General features: G+C 41.7%; 1 protein-coding gene across 2 annotated transcripts in view; it reads left to right on the top strand.

Annotated features, from left to right (window-relative positions):
- The window catches only part of slc38a3b (solute carrier family 38 member 3b), a 31,557-nt gene that overhangs the window by 6,986 nt on the left and 7,217 nt on the right, over window positions 1-17,354 (top strand). The window contains exons 2-8 of one of the 2 annotated variants that reach the window (XM_017305017.2): window positions 2,651-2,824; window positions 3,170-3,190; window positions 3,292-3,373; window positions 3,796-3,911; window positions 8,796-8,869; window positions 9,650-9,742; window positions 10,445-10,526. In XM_017305017.2, coding sequence (XP_017160506.1) covers window positions 2,721-2,824; window positions 3,170-3,190; window positions 3,292-3,373; window positions 3,796-3,911; window positions 8,796-8,869; window positions 9,650-9,742; window positions 10,445-10,526 — 572 coding nt within the window. In that variant the 5' untranslated portion in view covers window positions 2,651-2,720. The remainder of the gene's footprint in view (window positions 1-2,650; window positions 2,825-3,169; window positions 3,191-3,291; window positions 3,374-3,795; window positions 3,912-8,795; window positions 8,870-9,649; window positions 9,743-10,444; window positions 10,527-17,354) is intronic. The other variant, XM_008408714.3, reaches the window with a different exon arrangement.

Below are 17,354 nucleotides of genomic sequence, written 5' to 3'. Positions count from 1 at the left end.
ACTGCATTGTAAAAAAACAAAAAGACAAAGCCATCAAACTTTTTTGAAAACAAAAAATTTACTTTAAACATAGTTAATAACATTTAAGTAAAAAGAAAAATAAACTAAAAAAAGAACAATTTTCATTTCATTTTTGCATTATTGCGTATCATTTCACTCCAATGATAAAGTCCAGGTTTTAGTATTTCATTTATTTTGAAAGATCAAAATATCATTTATGCCAAAAACAAGTTCCTGACATGCATCAAACATGCAACGTGTTACAGATGAAAAGAACCAACATCAACATAGTTCTGTATTTACTGTAAATTCACTGATCCTTTATTCATGAACTGAAAACAGTGGTTATTACCTCTCTATGGATATGTGTGACAACACTGTTTGTGTTATTTCTATAATTTCTTTGGTCCACTGTAAACAGAGTTTGTACCTCGGAGTGCTACATGAGTGAAAGCTCATCTGATCTCTGAAAATGTGAATTTTGGTTTACTAAGAAGTTAACCCTGATTCGGTTTGCTTACTGTGAAAAAGCAAACAGAGTAATCCAGCAATTCAAAGTAAACTAAACTGAGAGGAGGAAGTGATGTATGATTTACAGATATAGGTTATCTGAAAATTGTCAGAACCTTTAAAAACAGTTCACAGAGTGCGCTCGGTTTTTATGTGTAAGTCATAGTTGCCATTTGGAAAAGAAACAAAACAAAAATAAAATTTGCCAGTTAAAGTCTGAATTCAGAGTGGCGAAATTAATGGTTGCGTATCTATAGTTTGCAGTTGGCCAATATAGACGATTCGTTTTCACTTCATTGGTATCTCTTTATACCAATAGGACACATATTAATGTAAAGTATCTATTTGTCTATAAATAAATACATTATTATTATTGACTTGAAAGTAGTAATGAGCACCACAAGTCTGAAAAAAGAGATTTGATGTTTGTTTTGGTACTACAATTAACAATTCAAGGTGATGACAGTTTGTTTATCTCAATTGTACCCATTAAAACACATAAATAACACGTTCGCAAATACATACTGTTCAGCCCAACTGGTGTTTCTAGTTTAACGAGATATAAACAAAGAAGTGCTAATGAATAGTAAATTTAAATATATTTTGGACGCTGAACTTGGGGATGCCCATCAATCTCTGTCAAACCCAGTTTTCTGTGATGAATTCAGTGTGACCTAGATTTGAATTGAATCAAACATTTCCACGTATACCTCTGTGTAAATAATCAGTATCAGTGTACAGAGCTGAAACAGGATGCAGTGATGCTAGTTTTAAAGCTTTGATAAGGGAAAGGTTAACTTGAGCAAACCAAATGACTCATTCAGGAGCCAGAATCTTTCTTCCAATAATGTTTTTATTTTTATTTTTATTAAGGATAAAAAATATTCCCTAAGTCATGCGGTGTTACTTTATTTATTTTCTACCTCGGGTTTCTACTGCAGCTGCAGTTGAATGGTGTCTACCTGGTTTGATTGTATTGTTTGAATAACACTCAGAGGGATTTTATGGGGTATTTTTACAGCATTACACAACCTTGTCTTTTTGTAAAAGACAAGGTTGGGTAGATTTTTACTACACGGAACTGTGAAATTCTGAAAACTCAGACAGACTTTAACCTTTGACTGTGTGGCGATAAATTCGGCTTGTTTGCTTTACTCCTAACCGAGTAAAGCAATATTTCTTCATGTCTGGGTGACATCACAGCTTGTGAGCTCTTTTCAGCTCTAAGACGTATTCATACGTGTACGTATTGCAATATGTTCCAACAGTGATGTGAGGAAGGATAGAACACTGTTGGGTCACCATGTCAAAAGTAAATGTGTGCTGTTTGTCTGCAGCGCAAAGATCAAACGTGATCGGGCACCGATGTCCCGATTCACATAGAAAAACAGCTAAAGTGTCACAGTGAACCCTAACTGAATCAGGTCCAAGTGTGATGGAGACACTCCTGGAACGTTCTCTACTATGTCTGCGTGGAAACAAGTGCCAACACTTTATTTTGTTACTGGTTTCAGATTCAATTAAATGTGAATTTAGTTTGCAGTGAATTAACATTTGTTTATAAAACTGTCAAAAATGAACTTGCTGTCGTTTACTGATCAACCCCATTTCAGTCTTAGCTTTGTAGAAAAGTACCTGTAAAGGTGAGGTGACTCAGGAGGCAGGAGGTCACCAGCAAGTCCAAAGTTACAATTTAAAAATGACGTGTCATACTGTTCCTATGACTCACGGTGCTTTTAATAATAATTCTTAGAAAGTGTTGGAAATAACTACGTTTTCAATGGCTGTACGGATTATAAAGTACCCCTCCCCACCTGCTGCTGCACACTTCCAGTCAGCTGGCTAAAATTATTATTATTTTTTTCTGTTACATTCAACAAAACAAATTTTGACTTTATTTTAATTTTACCAAAAGCCAGTTACTAAGTAGCATACACAATGTTATTATAACAATGGTATTAAATTATTTTGGCAGCAGCTGGAATAATTGTTGCTTTTCTGTTTGAGATTAACTAAATCACATCATGTACAATTTCCTTTTTAAGTTTCTATGTTTTCGCAGCTGCATCAAGAAACCTTTGTATTGTTTCTGAAGGTTGTCCTGTGAGATAAATGCTCCTGTAACCTTCTTTGTTTTTAGAAATTCAAGATCTGGAGCCCTCCTTCACTGAACGCACGCGGGCCAAAGAGAATCTGATATTTGTTAAAAGATGGAGCCTGCTGAGTCAGAGATGAACATATTATCCAATGGAAAATCCCATGATCTTGGAGATGACATGGGTGTGCCAATGAAGACGTTGTTAGCAGAAGATCAGTGAGTTGTCGTCGTATATTTCTCTCACACAGATGAATGGTTGCCTTGTTGTTATCGCAGCATGTATCATTCTATGTGCTCTTCTTGGCTCCTTTTTTGTCTCTTTGTGGTTATACTTATGTGAAAACCACATCCTTGTAACTACGCAAGAAACCAAGTGAGCCAATATTCATCGTTTATATGCAAAAAAGTAAATCAGGCTCCTTAATTTATGTTTAGTAATAAGCAGGATAGAGGTGTGGTTAGCAACATTAAGTATGACTTGTTCGTCCAAAGATTTACATTTCTTTAAATGCATGTTTGCCTTGTTTTTGTGCTGACTTCGTCTGACGGATCCTTGTGCAGAAATGGTACAGAAACTCTCAGGTATGTTTGTTACGAGCTGTGTTGAAGTTTTATTTTCTGATGTTTTCACAAGTCAAAGGTTAATAAATTGCAAATTCATTGCTGCACTTTTGATCCCCCAGGTTTGATGACCCTGAAGGTGCGCTTGAGAGCGAGGAGTTCTTACCCAACACACATGGGAAGAAACCCACACGTTTCACAGATGTAAGCATATTTAAATGCACTGTAAATTCCTGTTTTGTTGTCACAGCTGGAACATTTTATTAAAAAAGTTAACTTTTTTTTTTTCTTTGAGAACCTATATTTGCATATTCAAAGCAACCGACAATAAAATCAAGTGAATGAAAGCGCTTTACTCCATACTTTCAAAAATAATGTCTGAGCTCACTTTATTGTGCTTGCTAATGCCGGGCTGTCAGACTCTTCTGTGTTTTTTTTGGAGTAATCTTTCTTCATACAAGCTTCATGAACTTACAATAAGTTATTTACAAAAATGATAAGAATAGCTAAAAATGCAGCAATACAGAACATTTTTATAGCACTCAGTGCTGTTATAGTTTGAAATTTGCAGACATTGTGGTGATTCAAGGGTTGCTCTTGTTTTGTTTTATCAAATTCATTCCCAGTTTGAAGGAAAGACCTCCTTCGGGATGTCGGTCTTCAACCTTGGCAATGCGATCATGGGCAGTGGCATCCTAGGATTGGCTTACGCCATGGCCAACACTGGCATACTTCTCTTCTTGTGAGTAATTCATTTTTAATTTCACCTTTAAGATGATTTTGAATGATGTGATTTGGCAAATATGCCACATTTTTGCATGTTCTAATACTGACATAATTTCCTGGGTTTCAAGGGTGCATAACTTTGTCAGGATGACTTGGGTTACTTTTCTCAGTGACATTATTATTGTGTACTTTTTTATGTTTTTAAAACGGGTTTTGCAGTTTACCAGGTATGTCATGCATTGAGAAATGTATGTCATGTGGGTTTAAGCATTAACATATAAGTAGATTTGTGAGTGGAAAAGAGTTGTTTCTGAAGTGTGTCTGTCCCTTTTGAAGCACTACTGTTATACAGTGTGTGCATTGGGAGCAAGTAAATTTGCTTTGTTCATTTTCTAAAAGCACCACAAAGGTAGCAGATGGTTAGTGTTTACACATCATGGTGTTCTGGAGGTTTACGTGACGCTTTCTGAACAAGGTAAATGAACATTTTGGAAGAAAGTATTAGTTTCATAATTCATCAGAATACAAGACACTTTTGCTCATTTTGAAAATAGTTCATATATTTTCTAACTCTACTTACCGTTTATTAAATTCAGGACACATATTTTGAGCATATATATGGATAGAGGACACAAGAGAACAACTAGAAATCTACTTCTGCACCTGCAGAAAGAGATGACAAAGAAGAAAAGGAGAGAACCAGATCAGTGCCAAACGCGAATATGACAATAACAGCTACTCCACTGTAAGATACACAGTACTAGTTAATACAAGATGCATTTAGTAGTAACTGCAGTCCAAAATGAATAATCTAATAATCCTTGGTCATTGTTGTGATGACTTGCAAAATCCCAGCTAAATAAGCAGCCTGTATTGATGACCTGTGTGAGGGACCAGACTCAAACGAGGACAAAAAAGTGTTCAAGTAGAAAATGTTTCAATTTAATTCTTCCAAAAAATAGTTAACAAAGCATAAAAATTTGATGCAAGAATAAGTCAAAAGATAAGTAACAAATTTGGGCCCAAATGAACTGAGGTCAACTGAACTCTAACTGAACACAAACAAAACTGACCTCCAAACAAAGAACAAAAGGCTGCTTAATAAACCTGAGACTGCAGCATCTATTAGATGGGAAGCCTTCAAGGCTTTTATACGGGGTCAAATGATAAGTTACACAAGAAATAAGACAAATAGAAACTTCATGGAGATGGAAAAACTTGAAGAACAAATTAAAGAGACTGAGCTTGAGTTAAATGTAAAGGATTCTAAAGAAAAGCAACAAAAACTGCTAATATTGAGGGCAAAATATAACAAACTATCTACTAACAAAGCTTCATCAGAGATATTCAAGCTGAAACAATCCTACTACGATCAAGAAGAAAAGGCAACGGCTGTGCTTAAATGACAGAGACAGAGAGTAAAAAGGTGCGAGTGGTTTAGAGTTGATCATCTGTTCGGGTTGTTTTATTTTTCTCTTGGCGCATCACAGCCGCTGTAATTTCTGAACGTTCAATAAACGACAAACTTGGACTAATTATCTCGTTCTTTGTGACTATAGTCATTTACAACAAACATCAAACACGGTAATATGTTTCATTAAGTATTTAACAGACAAATGGCTTCTACCGTGATAATTATGTGAAATTAAATTAATTATCTAATATAAAAAATAGTTTGGTGCTGTCGGGCTCAGAGTCTGAGAGGCTTTTCCTTTATCAAACAATTTAGTTTTTTTGCCTCTTATTTAATGGAAATACTGATGTTGATAAGATTTTCTCCAAAATAATAACCTTTTTCAACCTTTATAGCTCCACTGTTGAAAATGAGGCTCTAACATTCACAAATGACATTGAAATAAAATCCAGTCCAACATCTGGTTTGAGGTGATTCCTCTGGAACCTGTTGGAAGAAAAATATCCCAACTTCAGAAGATGAGCTTTTAACCTAACAGAGCTCTGTGGTTCCTCCTAGCAGTGTGAGAGTCAGGGTGAGGAGGCGCCATGTTAGGAAGAGAAGTGGAAGCTGCAGGATCTTCAGAACAAACAGGTCATGATGCTGGGCTACTGATTATCCCTCTATCTGGACACAGGATCAATAGAACCAGTTTAAAAGCTAAAATGAATGGTTATATGCCAGACATGGAAAACTGGGATGCCCTCCATGCCATGATGTTCAGAGTTTAGGTCTCATGGCATCTCAAGGTGTCAACATTGCAGCCAGTGGGCTGAAGGAAAAAACAGCTCCATTTTGTTGCAATTCTTCTTTTTTTTTGTCATAGCACCCCCAAGAATTTAAAACTACTTTCACCCCTGCATAGCTACAATGAGCTCACTGTAGTTCTGGGGGAATGTCTTGCTTCTGATCGTTGCTATGGAAACGGTCAAATCAATTCTGCATGACTCAAACTATTAACCCTTTGCAACTGCATCACTTAATCATTCAAGGCGCCATGACGAACTTCAGAAGGGTATATTTCAGGAGGCTTGGGATTAAAACAGGGATTTTAATCTTTAAATATAAAGTTTGGATTGACAATGGTATATTAAAACCATTAATTTAAGATGGATTTTTCATCATTCTATCAGGTTTAAAATTTTTAATCATACTTGAATTAAAAATATCTTAAAAGTAAAATTAAATGTAACTTACAAACATTTACTGCTGCTGCTGTTGTAAATTGCGACAAGAAATTTTGCCTGCTTGGACAAGAGCTACAAAGAAATACTTTTGGTTTAATAATTTTACATGTTAGCATAAAAAAAAGAATAAAGAATGACCCCTAAGAAATGGTGCTGCCGCTCCATATTTGATGGGTTGTAAACGACCCATTAGAACACATTTGTTCTGTACGGTGCGGAAATGTAAACAATAGACCAGGGATGTCAAACTCAATTTCACCGAAGGCCACTTCAGCATATTGGCCTCCCTCAACGGGCCACATTGACGGTACAAATCAAGAGCTCCCAGGTCCAGTCCTCCAGGCTGCAACTTTTAGATGCATCCCTGCTAAAACACACCCCAGACAAAAGGTTGACTTCCCTCATTAGCAGCAACTCAGTTCTGTTGAGGCTTATAATGGGTCAATCATCCAGGTGTATTAGAGAAGGAATGCATCTAAAGTTGCAGATGTACTGTAGCTCTGGAAAACTAGACTTGGGCAGCCCTAGCATAAATGTATGAAAATACAATGTTAAATAGTGGTGGAGTAACCTAAATTTACCACATGAGGGAGGCACGACATAACAAAAGAACAAATAAATACAAAATTAACTAAAGCAACCTATTAAACAAATAAAGCAAAACTAACTTTAACTTAGCACAAACGATAATAAGGCAATATTTAAGTGACAAAATTAACTAATTAAAATCAGCTTGAAACAACAAAGTACCCCCCTGCCCCTTCTCAGTCTTTCGGAATACAAATGGTTTGTTCCAGGTTTCCTCCTCCAGCTGGTTTGGCAGCACCTCAAACAAACAAACAACCAAAAAAACAAAAAAAAAGTCTAAGTAAACCATTCAGACAGACATTAACTAAAGTGTGCACCCATTAGAAAATATATGTCTAACTTTAACAGTCTATAAGCTGTAACTAATATAAAAACAAAATAAATACTAACACGATGTGGTGGTGGTGGTCGGAGCATCCTGAACACTCTGGTATGCCCACTTCTAGTCATAACCCTTTTTCTCAGACTCCGATCCCACCCTGGCTACCACAGACAAGTCCTAGAAAGGACACAGCTCAGAATAACCAAACCTCCAGACCACAGTGAGTCATGTGGGCAGGCCGTTTACTTTCACCTGAGCTGTGCAGGCTGTTGCTGTCCCACTACCACTCTCAATGTCCCAGTCATGTAGTCTGTGTTTGTGTAGCGACAGAGAATGCAAACAGCCAATTGCAGGAGAGTGAACAGAAAACATCGACTGTTGTTTACATGCCAATCAATATTAATCCATACTTTATTCATTCACTATTCCTTTCAAAATGTTCTAAAAATCTGGATGTAATTTTTTTTATCAATCTTTGAGACTTAATGTCATTGACAACAAATTATATTTTGTGTTACTTAAAAGTATTAGGCCTGTTTAAATAAATGCGCAATATCCTTGTAGTTATGCATTTATAATCAGGAGTTTTTACTTTCAAATCCGATAATTGTTACTGAATCAGTGACCACAGGGACCAAGATTCCACTCTAAATATGGTCGTATAGTTCAGAAAATTATCCCTTATCATTGGAAACTATTATCTTCCAGAAGTAATGACTAAAGGTAAAACGTTTGTCATGTTCAATAGGTTGTGGAACCAAAACTGTTTACATTGAACGGCAGCCATTTCCAAATGATTCACAAACTCTCAATCACATAATTAAAATGTAATTATTGGTACAGGATTTCAGTCATTCTGGCTCAGCTTTAATGACTTTCACATTAGCTGTGGCCATAATGAGCCCAGCGTGTTCATAATGGGCTTTAGAAAGGTCTTGAGAAAGGCTGAGGTTGCGAACGCACCCCGACTTATCTGGAATTTTCACCAGAAATTAGTGCCCAAATGTGTTTGGGTTTCTGTGCCACTGAAACTGAAAACTCTGGGGACAAAGAGATTGTAGGAAACAGCAAGTGTATGAGTATCGATCCATGTCATTTCAGTACTCTTCTAGGGTTCACAACAGATTGTTTTTTTTTAATCAACTGGATGCAATAATGGTGTCATTGAAAGGTCTTGATGTTGAAGTAATAAATATTGTTTGTAATCAATCTATTCAACCATGAACTGGAGTCCGGCTTCCCATATTTAAATTTGTAAAGACAGACTCAAGAAGACAGGCAGGATACGGTGTAAAAACAACATGCAGATTAATCTTGATACTAATAGGTTTACAACCAACTTTGTTACAGGTTTCTTCTGACTGGAGTTGCAGCCTTGTCATTATACTCCATCCATCTGCTGCTCAAATCTTCTGGCATCGTGGGTGAGTTTTGTGTCACTTTTCAACATTTTTGTACTCAAATCCTACAAACTTTTGTTTGAGAAGGAATGCATCTAAAGTTGCAGATGTAGCTCTGGAAAACTAGACTTGGGCAGCCCTAGCATAAATGTATGAAAATACAATGTTAAATAGTGGTGGAGTAACCTAAATTTACCACATGAGGGAGGCACGACATAACAAAAGAACAAATAAATACAAAATTAACTAAAGCAACCTATTAAACAAATAAAGCAAAACTAACTTTAACTTAGCACAAACGATAATAAGGGAATATTTAAGTGACAAAATTAACTAATTTTGTTAATTTTGTCACTGAGATGACTTTCACAAAAGTCATCTCACTTTTGTGAAAGTGAGATGACTTCTGTGGGATACTGATGGAAATCCATATGTTACACTCAAACTCTTTTTGAACTGAATCTGTTCTTAACACATAAAGGCCGTGGATAAAACAGAACTGTTGTTGAAACATTTGTCGTTCTGTTAAAATGTTTATATGCCACACGGTTTTTACATTTAGCAGGTTAGGTTTCCTGACAACTTTTTTGAACGCTCCAATGGATCATACAAAAATAATCTAATAATGTAAAAGATGTCATGTAACATGAAGCTAATTTTAAAATGTCCTGACAAATACTGAACCAGTTGCCTGAAAATTTGATTATGTTTTATTGCTTTTTTTTAAAAGTGGTTTTATTGTATTGCTTTGAGGAGGAGCTCAACAAATCTATCTGGCTGTAATTGTCTGTAATCTCCTTCCAGGTATTCGTTCTTATGAACAGCTGGGCTACAGGGCCTTTGGTACTCCTGGAAAAATGGCTGCTGGCATCGCAATCACCCTGCAGAACATTGGAGGCGAGCATTAAATTTATGACGGGAATTTTATAGTGCACAGTTTAACTCTGCGAGCAAGAATTATAGACCGTGAAACTGGCTTGACTTTAAACCCCCCAAACAGATAATGACATCCACCTAAATCACCGGAATTACTTTAGTTTTTGTTCTTTGTGATAAGTATGGGGTCTGGAGAAATATTACGAGAAAACAGTGAGAAGCCTGCAGGTAAACAGCTGTTTTGTTTGTGGTGGGTAAATTAAAGACAGCTGCGTGAAGCTAGAAGTCCCAAACGGAGACATTTGAAAGACAAACTGGCCTCTGTTTAAATTGATGATAAATGACTTTAGTCGTTTTTACAGGACTTTTTTTTTAATCCAAAGAGATTCAATTAAATCACTTAATTCAGAGGTAAGATAATTTTATATAAATGGTTTATTAAATGTGCAACCAGTCTGAAGACTCTGTTTGGCTGATGATAAATAACCGATGGTCATAATTCACTTTATTATAGTCACAAAAAGCTAAAATCACTTTTTCTATAGTGAAAAGAGACTAATATGAGAATAGTAATAATAGTAAAATCTACCTCAAGTAATAACTTCCATCCTCTCACATATGTAAATAAGACCTTTGCATGCCATGACATTAAATATTCCTGAGTAGTCACTCACAGGTTATAATTAAACAATATTTTGTTTGCATCTTCTTTTCTTTTTACAGCTATGTCCAGCTACCTGTACATTGTCAAATCAGAGCTGCCGCTGGTCATCCAGGCTTTCCTGAAGGCGGACCCCAACTCTGAGTGAGTGTTGCTGTTTGTTTGCTCGTCATCGCAGACACCAGAGTGCCGGCCAGTTCAAATGAAAGGCACGTTGGTCCCGCTGGTCGTTGACCCAGAGGATAGTTTTTGCATGTGGTCAGGCAGGTTGTTTGTGGAGCAAATGTTTCGCTTTCCGTGTGCTGTTGATTCGGTCAGTGTGTGTGGGGGGGTGAAAATAGTGAATGCTTAGAACTGACTGAGCGGCAGGAAGGCCTTGATAGTAAGTCTATTGGGCAATAAATAGGAGGTTCAGATGTTTTTGTCGGTGATGCAGATACAAGCAGTTAACGCTGCGTACCGTCAGTGCAATAAAGTTATCAAAATCTATTTATGTTTATATTGTTGACCCCCAGTAACTCTACAGATGTTAAAAGTCCGTTGAAATTACCAACTGTCTTCCTCACTGTTATGATCTGTGTTGTTCAGTATAGTTTATTTTGAGATTTTCTGTGTTTAGTCCTGTTTCCCTGTGAGTCTCTGTCCTGTCCTCCCCATTGATGGATCCCAGCTGTGTCTCGTTCCTGTAATTACCCTCCTAGTGTATTTAATCTCACCTGTTGTCTGTGTTCCTCGTCGGATCCTCGTCATACGTCAGTCATCATTCGTCGCACGTCGTTTGTCCTGGTCTTCATGTCAGTTAGCCGTTCAGTAGAACTGTGAAGTCCTGAGTCGGTTTAACTATAGTAGTCGTCTTAGTAGAACTGTTGAGTCCTAAGTCGGCGTCAGCTCCTGTGTCCGGTCCCGCATCAGTTGCTACCGGTGTTAGCCGTGTGCTAGTTCTCCTGCCGTGCTGCCTGTGTTTGGACTGTCCTGATTATATTCATTATTAAAATCATCTTCATCTATAACCTGGGTCTCAGCGTTTCTCCTCACCACTTCCACCCACCAAACCTTGACAGAAGGATCCGACCACTAACGGTGAGGAACGCTACCTTTCAACATGGACCAATTTACCACCCCCACAGCTCCATACCCATTCCTAAAATCAAAGGACATTTACAACATTGAGTTCGAGGAGGATTTTTTTTGCTTGTACGGCATGTTTTCGGAGGATCCGTTCATGCTGGACCTGGTGGGGGAGCTCCACGAGGAATTCCTTGAAAGAAAAAGACTCACCTCAATTGTTCCAGCTCCGCCACGGTTCCGTTCCACCCAGTATACTCCAACCCCCACTGCCTGCCCATCATCAGCCGCCGCGGTCTGCCCGTCTCCGGTCGCCACAGTCCCCGTGGTGATGGGGTTTCAGGGGGCTAGACTGACTCCTGGTCGTCAGGCGGCACGGCTGGTGGCATGGCCTGCTCTGTCAGAGCCTTCAGTCGGCTGTCCTGCCGGTCAGCCGTCCGAGCCTGCCGCTGGTGCGGCATCACCGCGTCCTCTCGAGCCTGCCGCTGGTGCGGCGTCACCGCCTACTAAGACTGCTCTCCTCGAGTCTCCTGCGCCCGCTGCCGGCGTGCAGCTCCCCGAGTCTCCTGCGCCCGCTGCCGGCGTGCAGCTCCCCGAGTCTCCTGCGCCCGCTGCCGGCGTGCAGCTCCCCGAGTCTCCTGCGCCCGCTGCCGGCGTGCAGCTCCCCGAGTCTCCTGCGCCCGCTGCCGGCGTGCAGCTCCCCGAGTCTCCTGCGCCCGCTGCCGGCGTGCAGCTCCCCGAGTCTCCTGCGCCCGCTGCCGGCGTGCAGCTCCCCGAGTCTCCTGCGCCCGCTGCCGGCGTGCAGCTCCCCGAGTCCCCTCCAGAGCCCCCTAGTGTCCCTCCAGAGCCCCCTAGTGTCCCTCCAGAGCCCCCTAGTGTCCCTCCAGAGCCCCCTAGTGTCCCTCCAGAGTCCCCAGCTGCCGGCGCTCCGCCCGAGCTCCCAGCTCCAGAGCCTCCCGAGCCCGCAGCAGCCGGCGTTCCGCCCGAGCTCCCGGCCTCTGCTCCGCCCGAGCTCCCGGCCTCTGCTCCGCCCGAGCTCCCAGCTCCAGAGCCTCCCGAGCCCGCAGCAGCCGGCGCTCCGCCCGAGCTCCCAGCTCCAGAGCCTCCCGAGCCCGCAGCAGCCGGCGCTCCGCCCGAGCTCCCAGCTCCAGAGCCTCCCGAGCCCGCAGCAGCCGGCGCTCCGCCCGAGCTCCCAGCTCCAGAGCCTCCCGAGTCCGCTGCCGGTGCGCAGCTCCCCGAGTCCGCTGCCGGTGCGCAGCTCCCCGAGTCCGCTGCCGGTGCGCAGCTCCCCGAGTCCGCTGCCGGTGCGCAGCTCCCCGAGTCCGCTGCCGGTGCGCAGCTCCCCGAGTCCGCTGCCGGTGCGCAGCTCCCCGAGTCCCCTAGTGTCCCTCCTGAGTCCCCAGCCGGCCGTCCTGCCGAGCTCCCAGCGCCCGCAGCAGCCGGCACTCCGCCCGAGTCCGCTGCCGGTGCGCAGCTCCCCGGTGCTCCTCCCGAGACTCCGGCCGGCCGTCCTGCCGGTCCCCCGGCCTCTGCCCCGCCCGAGCTCCCGGCCTCTGCTCCGCCCGAGTCCCAGTCTCCAGCGCCTGCAGTAGCTGGCGCTCCGACCGGCCCGCCGCGGCTCAAGCTCCGCTTCCTGCGTCGCCGCCCGCCGCGGCTCAAGCTCCGCTTCCTGCGTCGCCGCCCGCCGCGGCTCAAGCTCCGCTTCCTGCGTCGCCGCCCGCCGCGGCTCAAGCTCCGCTTCCTGCGTCGCCGCCCGCCGCGGCTCAAGCTCCGCTTCCTGCGTCGCCGCCCGCCGCGGCTCAAGCTCCGCTTCCTGCGTCGCCGCCCGCCGCGGCTCAAGCTCCGCTTCCTGCGTCGCCGCCCGCCGGACCTTCCACAAGAGGTCTACCTCCTGTGCCGTGGTCGGCCCCCGGACTGTTTTCCGTGTTTGAGTTCTCGATTGGATTTAGTTTTGTTTTCTGGACTCTTGCCCTCCTGCCGTCGCCCCTCCGCCCACCCTGTTGGGTCGTTTTGTTTTTGGTCTTTTCCTTTTGGGCATCTGGTAGCTGCCCTTGAGGGGAGGGTACTGTTATGATCTGTGTTGTTCAGTATAGTTTATTTTGAGATTTTCTGTGTTTAGTCCTGTTTCCCTGTGAGTCTCTGTCCTGTCCTCCCCATTGATGGATCCCAGCTGTGTCTCGTTCCTGTAATTACCCTCCTAGTGTATTTAATCTCACCTGTTGTCTGTGTTCCTCGTCGGATCCTCGTCATACGTCAGTCATCATTCGTCGCACGTCGTTTGTCCTGGTCTTCATGTCAGTTAGCCGTTCAGTAGAACTGTGAAGTCCTGAGTCGGTTTAACTATAGTAGTCGTCTTAGTAGAACTGTTGAGTCCTAAGTCGGCGTCAGCTCCTGTGTCCGGTCCCGCATCAGTTGCTACCGGTGTTAGCCGTGTGCTAGTTCTCCTGCCGTGCTGCCTGTGTTTGGACTGTCCTGATTATATTCATTATTAAAATCATCTTCATCTATAACCTGGGTCTCAGCGTTTCTCCTCACCACTTCCACCCACCAAACCTTGACACTCACACCATCAATACGTTGCTTCTTAAATGATTATCTCATTGGCCAGGAATCAGAAATCAGCTCAGCCATTGTAAGCCACTGTGGTTTTTCTTTTAAACTGCTTCTACTCTTCAGAACATAGGTAGAGGTCCCCATTACCACTGACTAGAGCTGCAGATAAGTAGTAGGAAATAAATATATTAACAGTTGGTATGTTTATTAATTACTTTTTCTTTTGGCATCCCCCTGTGATGTGCTGCCCTGGGCAGAAAGTCATATTAAAATCATCACTTACTGTGCAGAATCTTTAACTTGTCCTTTTCTAATTTATAAATAAATTTCAATCAGCCAGACCTCATTTGAATAACAATTACAGGAAAGTCTTGCACTATTTCTTCCCAATTCTTAAGCATATCAAATTGAGATCTGTGGTAGAAAAGTTTGATGGCATAAAGCATTTTCTTTGGCTTGTTCACTTTTCTTGCTTTTTAGGTACAATCACTCTAAAATCCAGTGTCATGGTTAGGCACAAGGAGTGGGCAGAAAAAAAAAATACTATCAAACTTTGGAAAATTTATTGAAAGCCTGAAGAAATGGTGATCAACATTTAAAATATCAAAAGAATAGAAAATACTCAAAGCATCTGCAGATTACCGTAGTTCTGGGTTTTCACAGCTACATCTGGGGGTATCCTGTACTGCTGATTCATTTTGCACTGCAAATAAATATATTTAGAACACCATCCATCACACGGTAGCACCAGACACGTCCCAAATTTGGAATCAGATTAAGAACTGGCCTGAACAACCAGAGAGATCTTTACAACAGATGGCATGGCCTTCTTCTAATCTTAAACTAATGGAGCTCTTCCACGAAGACTCAAACAAGACGGTCCTAATATTGCACAACAACCACAGTTCCCTTCAGCTTCTTGGATCAGCACGGCCATTAGGCGTCTCAGAGGTCTCATTATGGTTAAAAACGATGCATGAAGTGCTACGACTGTTTTGTACACATGCACTCACCCAAGCGACGGCAGCAGGTGGTGTGAAACTGTGCTGCCAAATTCCAAAGCCGAGCATAAGGACAGGACAGCTCAGGGCTGGCTCTGACTGTTCGCCTCCACTTGAGGCTCCCAACATTTTCCAGGTTCGTGGCATCAAAGGAACAAAAAGGAATGTGGGCTGTGTGGTTGGCTAGGAGCTTTCTTTGTGTCCAGTAGTTCTGTAAGGAGGCGGCAACGACATGGTGGCAGTCAGCCGGACTCTTTCGAGTCATGACACGGCTCGATCCGGTTGAATTGATTACGTGATCAGGGGAAACGTGGGGTTTGCAGTGAAGTTGAGCAAGCATTTTGGAAGTGGTTAAGATTTTTCTTGAATTTACTCAAGACCTGGATTTGCAACAAATTACTTAATTACAGCTTGGAGCCACTCTGAAGAACTTGACTTTAAGTTGAACTCCACGCTGGATGGGACTCCCATTTGTCACCAGTGACTTTTGCATGTGAAAACTGATCAGCTAAAATGACCTAGTGACCAAAAGGCTACAAGACTCATGACCTGTTGTCTGTGCGTGACTTCCCGAGCTTTCAAGGGACTCCTCCAAACCCACACACACACTCCGCTTATGTCAGACATCGCTGTATGCTCAGGCCTGGAGACCTGGAACAGACACTTTATCCCTCCCCGATTCTGTTTCATTCGGGGTCAAGAATAACAGGCTCAGCAGCTGAAAAAGATGAGGGGCCTCCGGGACACAAAGACCTCTGTGTACACAAGATTTAGGTGACAATAGCGCTTAAATGGATTGACAGTAATTTATTTAAGCTGCTTGTGATATGACTTTTTCCACTGGTATTGGTTTAAAATCTATTGCCACTGAATAAAGACTGTTCACATGTTAATAAGCATGCTATTAAATATCAGGCTGTTTGTGTCTTGCATACAATATTATGAAAAAGGATTAATAGAATCCTTTTTTTCTCAGTGAAGTATAAAAACTATATTAGGGTATATTTTCTCTCATCCATGCAGGGTAAAAGTTACACCTACCAACTCTAATAAATGCCTGTACCACTACTAATATTTTTGATAATTGTCCGTCTGCAAGATCCAGAGAAACTACAGACCTTTTTTACCTCATCAAGAAGCTTGATCGCTGCTATCAGATATGGTAAAATTTACGACCTGGCTCTCTCGTGACCTTTAAGCATAAATAAAACTTTCTGTAATGTTGTAGTTTGGGCTCGTTATAGAAACTTAATGCTTTATCCGTTCAAAAACTAGCTTTAATGTGTGTTTGGGATCATCCGCCGTCTGTTTATTTGAGGCAAAGTTGATGAATTTCGAGTTATTTCGGCATCTGCACTATTACACAAACTTTGTACAATACAACTGGCAACTAATCACACCCTTAGCATGATTCTATGATGGTCGTGCTTGTTAGTACAGTCAGTGTTCTCAAATTAGAAATTGTCACCTCGACTCCTCCAAACATACTTTTTGCTCAAATAGCTCAATTTGTCTTTGTCTAAACTATTCTCCAGAAGGCAATCATTATGGGGTAGCTTCAAATTTTAGGTGTCAATTTGGGAGTGAGGATTTCTTTGTTATGAACTCGAAATACATGATCAATGTCACGAGAGAATGCAGACCAACAGACTTTATTCTGGGTTTTTCATGGGTTGAGCTTAACCGTCCAAACCAAGTTCATGTCCTCTGACGGTAACCTTTTGAGTCAGTACGCTTATATTTTTCCAATGCCCCAAACTAAACCCTGCTGAATATTTGCTGACAAGCTTAAAAGTCAGGGTCTCACCTGGAAACCAAACATTTTAGAAGAATTTAACCTGCTCTGCCAAGCAGAGGGCTTAACTATTCGGCCAGCATTATACTGGAAACATTGTTAATGACTGCAAAAAGCTTAAAGCCTGCATTAGGCTACAAATGAACAATTTATCCATATCTACTCCATTTTAGTCTAGTCTATTCTAAATCCAGTGATATGTATGCTGGTGGAGAGTGTTTGCAAACTTTTCACCGTCTATGTAGTAAACAAAGCCACTGTATTGGTTCGACACTAAACATTAGTTCAGAAATAAATTTCCAAGCACACATGCGTTTGTATTAGCGAGGAGCACACGTTACATGAGATGCCTCTGATAAATTCATCTCTCTAATGAAGAGCACAACACAGGATGTTGATTTAAAAAAAAAAAGAGCAAATAGTGCAAGTAGTTTATGATCGCATAAGTTCGTCCACGCTCAGTGTTTTATCGCTTTGGGTGAGTGATTAAGGTGTGAGACACATGTCAGCACTAACATACTTACTGAATATTTTTAGTTGGCTCGGTTATGCAACGCT

The sequence above is a fragment of the Poecilia reticulata genome, chromosome 5, assembly GCF_904066995.2.
Source record: "Poecilia reticulata chromosome 5, P_reticulata-male-v2, whole genome shotgun sequence".
In the NCBI taxonomy this organism is placed as follows: Eukaryota; Metazoa; Chordata; class Actinopteri; order Cyprinodontiformes; family Poeciliidae; genus Poecilia; species Poecilia reticulata.
Note: the sequence above shows the minus strand (reverse complement) of the source record. Positions and strands in the feature narration are given on the sequence as shown.